Here is an 8,694-nt window from a genome sequence, read left to right on the forward strand (position 1 = left end):
CAGGGACCACCGGGCCTGCGTCCCTGTACCCATAGACCCCAGGAACCCACTAGGTCTGCGTCCCCGTACCCATGGATACCAGGAACCCACCAGACCAGCATCTCCATACCCATGGGCACCAGGAACCCACCAGACCAGCATCTCCATACCCACGGACACCAGGAACCCACCAGGCCAGCGTCCCCATACCCATGGACACCAGGAACCCACCAGGCCAGCGTCCCCATACCCACGGACACCAGGAACCCACCAGGCCAGCGTCCCCATACCCATGGACATCAGGAACCCACCAGGCCAGTGTCCTCGTACTCCGTGGACTCCTACTCCGGGTAGCAAGTATCACAGAACATATAGAACTACGTTAACACAGGACCCATGTATCGTACTCCGAGGATACACAACCACTGTACCCACGCACCAAAGAATTAATTGTTCTTCTGTTATGAACTGCAACATAACTTTATAGCCGTGACCGAATATAATCCCAGTAACACAGGACCTAGAACTCACTGGGTCACTACAGTACTTTCGCACTTCACGTCCAAAGACTTGCCACATACCAATGTTCTATCAACCAAGGATTCCAGCAGCCCAAGAATCTATGCATTTGGATATTCTTATATATTCTTGGAATACTTCGGCTACTGCATCAGAAACAAAATATTTAAGACACGGAATCTTGTTGTCTCACGTTTAATGTCAATAGACGTTTAGTTTCATATATGAAGGATTTACTGGTGAACATAATCCATAAATCCTTTAGTTTCATATATGAAGGATTTACTGGTGAACATAATCCATAAATCCTTTAATTTCATATATGAAGGATTTACTGGTGAACATAATCCATAAATCCTGGAGGAAAGAAAAGTATTATCAAATAGTTTTTCTATCGAAGGCAACACGAGGCAATGTACTTCAAACACTTCACCGAGTCAGGTAGGTTGGAATGGTCTCGATATGGTCAAGGCAGTAATGAGGAACCTCGCTAACATGCCTGATCTTCGCCTTCATGGAATGTTTGTTTCAGCCATAACTACTCCCGGGAGGTAATGACACAGTCGGTTTTCGAAAGAGGAGCCCGCAACACTAGACCCGAAAATACGTACCAGATATGCTTCTACAGGTGGACCCAAATTGCCGATGTTGGTCGGGATAGGTGAAGATCCGGCGAGCTTTAAGGAAAACAGATGTACCTTAATTACACATCGGTGAGGACGATTTTACAATTAGCGGATCAAAACGTGAGATATCGTGAGACAACTGAACGCCATTGATCATTTAATGGCATCGTGAGTTGTGTCTGAGATAACACGATAGCGGGTGAGAGGATTCTCGCCATGCTATCCACGTTATCGCCAAGGACCGGGTATGAGTGTGCATCAGATTTCACTCCTTCAGGTGTAATCTGCACTTAATATGCTTACAAGGTACGTTCATCTACACTTCATCTTAACTCCCCCTTGAAGTTAAGTGCATCACTTGAGTTAGAATTCTTATTGAAAGCTAAAAATTGCTGAAAGCTGTCATATATATCAGAACATTATGCTGGTTTTTTTTAAATTCTTGTCAACAGTTTTTAAGATTTTATGGTAGTCCGAATTACTAATACAATATATTCTGCACTCAACTAATATTACAAAAATATTCTCAATCGTTACACTTTATGGACATATTTACATTACTAATAAATGTGAATGAGAGAGAGAGAGAGAGAGAGAGAGAGAGAGAGAGAGAGAGGAGAGAGAGAGAGAGAGAGGGGAGAGAGAGAGAGAGAGAATGCAATTTCTGACAAAATGTAATCTTGGCCAGGAGATATATCTTAGCAGGTGGGGTCGTTATAATCCTGGAACTCCTGCCTGATGCGACTAATCACAGCGGGTCTCACCAGAGACCTGCTCTCCTCAACCTCAGAGACTATTTCAGTGAATTCTGTGACGCTTTCCTTCCTCTTCAGAATACTTAATTAGCATAATTCTAAGAACTGCAACTTTTATTAAGACAAGTAACTGTTGGCCTCTGGAAACGTCAGAATGCTGGTTGTTATCAAGTATGATCACAAAGATGTATGTAAATATATAAAGAAGACACCAAGTCTGTTAGTCCAGACTAACAGACTTGGTGTCTTAGTCCAGACTAATTGGGGATACGTTCACGCCCAGTTTTGCTTGTAAGCAAAACGTAATTTTTTTTATGACAAATGAAGAGATGGCTAATGGAAAAATAATTGACTGAATAGAAAATATTAAACTAATTATTCTAAGAGAAAAATAATTGAAGACTTGGAAGTTTTTAGTGTCATGTCAACACAGGAAAATGAGATAATAGAAGAAGGAATTTTTTGTTTTGTTGGGAGTTATAACCGTATATATTGCTGATGATTCTCATACCATGTTAGGCATGTTTGATATGCTTCAAGCATATTCCTACTTGCCTAGGGGAAAAGGTTCTAAATTTGGGCGATATAGTATTTTTACACAGGCGATGGTTAGTGTAACTGATGTTATAAACTGGGTGACCTTGGAAACATGTCTTACCTGCCATAACGGTGGCCTGGGAAAACATCTAACCTGCCTGTATTTAACCTATTCAGGTCCCCGTCCCCCCTCCTCCTCCTCCTCCTCCTCCTCCTCAGCCAACTACAGATCTTTCCCCAGGATGCAACCCACAACAGTGGCCTTGTGTACCTATTTACTGCTAGGTGAATAGCCTGATCTTCAATATCAGCGAGCAATCAAGTCGCCTGCAACACAACACTTGGGTGTACACGAGTGTGCTAATACTGATCTGGGTAGTAATTTAGGCTGATTTCAGTTGCTAACCTTCGCTACATAAACCAGTCGATCTATTGGCAATCCGCGAGGCAAGACTTAGAGCGCTCGGAGACAAACTACGTATATCTATTAGGAGAGAATGTGTTTGTCTGTCTGTCTATCCGGCCGAGGTTAATAGCCAGGCGCTTCGGGTTAGCCCTCATGGTGATTTGTGATTCGGGGTCGGCCTCACTATCACCTTAAAGGGTGAATTGAGTCCGACCCCATGCCCCTCCTTAAGGAGGATCGGCTCCTATTCACAATCCCAGCAATTCCCTGGAAACCTGAAATGTGGGTTTTATTGTTCATTGTGTTGCAACAAATGAGTAGGCCGCTGTCGACGTTGATTCAGTGTTACTCAGGCATGTTTTACACACTGCCAAGTGGGTACTGAAGCCAAGAGTAACGTTACTTCAAAGTTGAAGCAACGATAAATCAGCGTTACTCTTGGGCAGTGTGCCCAATGAGTGGGAAAGAAAACGGGAGGGAGAGAACAGGAGGGAGAGAGGGAGAAAACTGGAGGAGGTGAAATTGAAAACGGGACGGGGAGAGGGAGAAAACGGAAGGGGGAGAGAGAGGGAGAGAGAGGAGAGAGAGAGAGAGAATGAAGAGGGGGACCCGGTCCAGGTCGGACCGAAACGTCGCCATTTCTTCCATTTCTGAGGTGGGATCTGGTCAATTAAGAGAAGCACAGATAAAGACAGAAGGAGAAGGGAGGGCGAAAGGGGATGTTTGAAAGGAGGGAAGGAAAAGGCGAGATTTGTAAAGAGTTGAAAAATGTAAGGGGGGGGGGGGTGAAGACAGGTGCCTAGGGAATGTTGATGGAGAAAGGGAGAAAGAAATAGGGCGAGAAAGATGGAGGGTAAATGGGAACAGAGGGGGGGGGGCTAATAGGGAAAGAGATTGGAAGGGAGATTGGGAGAGAGGAATATACTATCCTCACTATATTAGGTTGGGAAAGGGAGAGATCACACACACACACATACACCCATACACACACACATACACATACTACATGGGGCCTGATAGCTGAGTGGACAGCACTCTAGACTCGTAATTCTAGGGTCTGGGTTCGATCCCGGCTGATGACAGAAACAAAATGGGCAGAGTTTCTTTCACCCTGATGCCCCTGCTACTTAACAGTAAATAGGTACCTGGGAGTTAGACAGCTGTTACGGGCTGCTTCCTCTGTGTGTGTGTGTGTGTGTGTGTGTGTGTGTGTGTGTGTGTGTGTGTGTGTGTGTGTGTGTGTGTGTGTGTGTGTGTGTGTGTGTGTGTGTGTGTGTGTGTGTGTGTGTGTGTGGTGTGTGTGTGTGTGTGTGTGTGTGTGTGTGTGTGTACAAAACTTTAGTAGTTAATAACAGTTGCCTGATTGGCAGTTGAGAAGCGGGCCGAAGGAGCATTGCTCCGCAAGCATAATTAGGTGAATACAACTATGTGAATACACACACAGGAATACCCGGCGGCGCCCAGATCTGTTTGCCACCTTCCCTATCACTCACCAACTTCCCTACCGTCCACCACTTTTACTCTTCGTCACTTTCCTGCCATGCCTGTAATCACTTTCACTATATACTGTGTAAAAAAAATAATTCCACTGTAAAATCTCAAATATACTACAAGATCTAAGAGTAAGATTGACACCTCTCCTATCACCGACCAATTCCCCAAAAATGTTCACGTGAATTCCTCAGACAAATGCTGTGTATCCAGCTCAACTTACAGTCTACATGAATGCGCCGCCGCCTCTCCTCCAAACCTGGCCAGGAATACAAGCAGAGAGAGAAAAAGAATCAAGGGAGGAAATACTGGCGAAAATGCGTGATAGCAAAGCGCGCAAGGAGTCGAGCTGGGCTTTAAGATAGGGCCGCGATTACCGGCGTGAATGCTATCTGGCACCAGATCGGTGTGTAGTGGGGCCCGATACCAGATCAATCCACACGACTACTCTCTGTGCTTGGCGCTCTCCTGCTTAATAATTACACCTGCCCAGTTGCTGGACTTTTATTGTCCGTCTGGCCTGGCGCTCCTGCCTGGGCTCGCCCCTCTACACCGTCCGGACTTAAGAGGAAGACGCTAATGATTATATGCGATTCCTAATTTGTTTCATTCTTATACGTTCACGCTCAATTTAAAGCATTTATCCGTAGGTCTTAAACATAATTAGTTGTTGTATTTCAAAGATTTGTTATGGAAGGCTACAAGCTCATTGATTTTTTCTGCTCTGTCATTTACATAGACAAACAACTTCAATTAGCTGGATGAAGAGTTTAAGAAATATTATTATTTAAAACACATGCTTTTAAACACATGGATTTAAAACAGGGTGCTGCTGCTGCTTGTATTGGTCCAGACACGGGGCTGCTGCTTGAACTACTTGTCCAGTCACGGGGCTGCTGCTTGTACTACTTGTAAAGACACGGGGCTGCTGCTTGAACTACTTGTCCAGTCACGGGGCTGCTGCTTGAACTACTTGTCCAGTCACGGGGCTGCTGCTTGAACTACTTGTCCAGACACGGGGCTGCTGCTTGAACTACTTGTAAAGACACGGGGCTGCTGCTTGAACTACTTGTAAAGACACGGGGCTGCTGCTTGAACTACTTGTAAAGACACGGGGCTGCTGCTTGAACTACTTGTCCAGTCACGGGGCTGCTGCTTGAACTACTTGTCCGGACACGGTCCTGGTGCTTGAACTCGTCCAGACACGGAGCTGCTGCTTGTGTTATTCCAGCTCAGTTATTGTGGCTTGCACTACTATAGCCTTGTTACTGTGACGTACTATGCCAACCATATTACTGTGAACTTTACCGTTTTAGCTACGTCACTCTGGCTGCTAATCCTATGGATTATTTATTGACCGCGTTTCTATATTTGCTTCCATTTTTATATGCGACGCGCCCGTCGTCCTGCAGGCATGACCGGGTCAATACTATACGTGTTGATACCAAGAGTCGCGTCTATAAGGAGTGAATCTTTGCACTTATTTTGTGTTCATTACTGTGGGGTTTTTTTCCCAGGGGCAGAGCGCATGCAGCGATGCGACGACAAGTCACAGCCCCGCTCCTGTGCCAGGTAAGTCCACAACGGGCTCACCATATCCCGTGCTACTTGGAACTTTTTCTTCTGAGTAACGAATCTTAAACAACAGCAGCGATGCGACGATATCAGAACATTCACAACGGGGAACACTGGAGATCGACTTCATCGATGATGTCTTAAGCTTCCCAATGGCAAGCCGAGTGACGGACTGTCCATTTAAAGCCATAATATGAGGGAGCAAAAGGACTACCCGTCTTGTAAACAGATTTGTCGTACCTACGTAAACATTATATTTTTTGTGCCCTTTAATAATTTATTGTTACACGTGGTAATTGGATTTATTCTAATATATAAACAAGGGATTTTTTTAATTGTATACAAATGAACAGTTATTCATATGAAGAATTATATTATATTATATATATATATATATATATATATATATATATATATATATATATATATATATATATATATATATATATATATATAATATATGTTCGAACCCAGACAGCTAGGCGCTCCATTCACGTTCGCATATCTAGTACTTTACTCACTAGTCAGTCTGGTGTAGTGGGTTACAGTACTAAATATGCGAAGGTGTATGGAGGGGCCTATAGCTGTCTGGGTTCGAATCCTGCCCCTGCAGGAAGCACTAATGACCTCACTGCTACTGTGCCAGAGTAAATATTTCTCGACTTGAGAATGGTCCAGGACGGACCGAAACGTCGTCGTCCCTTCACCTTCTAGTGTGTGGTCTGGTCAACTAAATGTTTCTCAATCACCCGTGTAGAAAACGTATTGCGTGTCATCGACCCTCATCTAGGCACTAGATGAAAGGTCGCTTGTATTCCAGCGGTGATTGTTCTCAGTCTGAAAGTCTTTTAAGGTGCAGGACAGTACGTGTACAGAGGGGGAAGGGGGGGGGGGGTATGTGCACTCGTGCTGAACACCCACCACCACCACCGAGGAATATACATGTAAAACACACAGCTGGTGTACACATCCGAGTCAAATATAAACCCGGTAACATAAGTGGACAACCGTAATATAATCAATCAATACAAAATACCCAGGACAACGGCGTGATAGACATAGATAGATATGGCAGGAACCAGGACGATAGATTTTCATGGGAACTCGATACCCCCAAAAAATCAGCCATAGGGACGTTGGAGAGACCTTCGGCGTTATGGAATTGAGAGCTTCCCATTATATTTATAACTAATATAAACGACGTAAGGATTAGAGGATAATTTAGACGTAACATAAAAGTGTCTGGACAAAATTACCAAAGCTGACGTTCAGGACACACGATTATAAACATCGTCCATATAGGTGCAGACACTCGAGAAGAAGCACAGATAAGCACAAGTACGCCTGTACGCACTAACACCGGTTCCGCACGGATGCGCCGACGTAATTATACAATCTAATGTGAAGACAAAATCCCTTCCTACCACTATCTCTCACACACGAACGAGCACGCACACACGATCATGCACTATGTATATTTTATTAGAGCCCTGTAAACTGCATCTTTAGCAAAGTATACCCTTCACACGGGGATATTCTTTCACGGACAGTAATGACTTCAATTGGTGTACTCCATTTTCTTGTCATACTGTTCTTCATAAACGGCTGTACTGTTCTGCAGCAACTGTTCACACCCCTGTTGTGTTTCCTTGCTCTATCTCCTGAACCTGAAACACTGGTTGTGCAATGTCCGCAGAATTTTGATTTGCATTCTTCTGCTTCTCCCGTTCTGCTTCCATCTCATTCTGTTTCGGTCTCAAGCTGCTGTAGTCTCTCATTCTGTTGTAATCACTCATTCTGTTTCCGTTGTTTATCATTATGTTGTTGCTCAACAACAATAATATTCTCATTGTCCTGATGTTACTCTTTCGTTTATAATCTCTTCCTGAGTGGTTTTCTCATTCTGTCGTAACACCTCATTCTGCTTCAGTCTCAGTCACAGTCTCAGTCACAGTCTCAGTCTCAGTCACAGTCTCAGTCACAGTCTCAGTCACAGTCTCAGTCTCAGTCACAGTCTCAGTCACAGTCTCAGTCACAGTCTCAGTCACAGTCTCAGTCACAGTCTCAGTCACAGTCTCAGTCACAGTCTCAGTCACAGTCTCAGTCACAGTCTCAGTCACAGTCTCAGTCACAGTCTCAGTCACAGTCTCAGTCACAGTCTCAGTCACAGTCTCAGTCACAGTCTCAGTCACAGTCTCAGTCACAGTCTCAGTCACAGTCTCAGTCACAGTCTCAGTCACAGTCTCAGTCACAGTCTCAGTCACAGTCTCAGTCACAGTCTCAGTCACAGTCTCAGTCACAGTCTCAGTCACAGTCTCAGTCACAGTCTCAGTCACAGTCTCAGTCACAGTCTCAGTCACAGTCTCAGTCACAGTCTCAGTCACAGTCTCAGTCACAGTCTCAGTCACAGTCTCAGTCACAGTCTCAGTCACAGTCTCAGTCACAGTCTCAGTCACAGTCTCAGTCTCAGTCTCAGTCTCAGTCTCAGTCTCAGTCACAGTCACAGTCTCAGTCTCAGTCTCAGTCTCAGTCTCAGTCTCAGTCACAGTCACAGTCACAGTCACAGTCACAGTCCCAGTCACTCTGCCGTAGTCTCTAATTCCGATGCGTTCTCTAATATTGCTGCTCTTCGTTGATGTCGCATCAACATTTGCAAAAAAGCATCAATCATGGTTCCCCTCGTGTGGGCTCAGGCCGGTGTGATCGACAAGTGTCGTCACCACTTCCTGGTGATCGCTGAGGCCTTGGAGGCCAGGGGGGCCAGAATCACGAAGCAGTTACGCAAGTACTTACGAACGTGTACATC

The 8,694-nt window shown here is 44.8% G+C and overlaps 1 protein-coding gene across 1 annotated transcript; it reads left to right on the top strand.

Annotated features, from left to right (window-relative positions):
• The first annotated feature begins 960 nt into the window (after positions 1-960).
• Positions 961-8,487, top strand: LOC138359688 (clumping factor B-like). Its single transcript, XM_069319121.1, has 3 exons — positions 961-1,049; positions 5,831-5,885; positions 7,819-8,487. The coding sequence occupies exons 1-3, from the start codon at positions 961-963 to the stop codon at positions 8,485-8,487; spliced, it is 813 nt and encodes a 270-aa protein (XP_069175222.1).
• Positions 8,488-8,694: the final 207 nt, after the last annotated feature.

This window comes from Procambarus clarkii, chromosome 8, assembly GCF_040958095.1.
Source record: "Procambarus clarkii isolate CNS0578487 chromosome 8, FALCON_Pclarkii_2.0, whole genome shotgun sequence".
Taxonomy (NCBI): Eukaryota; Metazoa; Arthropoda; class Malacostraca; order Decapoda; family Cambaridae; genus Procambarus; species Procambarus clarkii.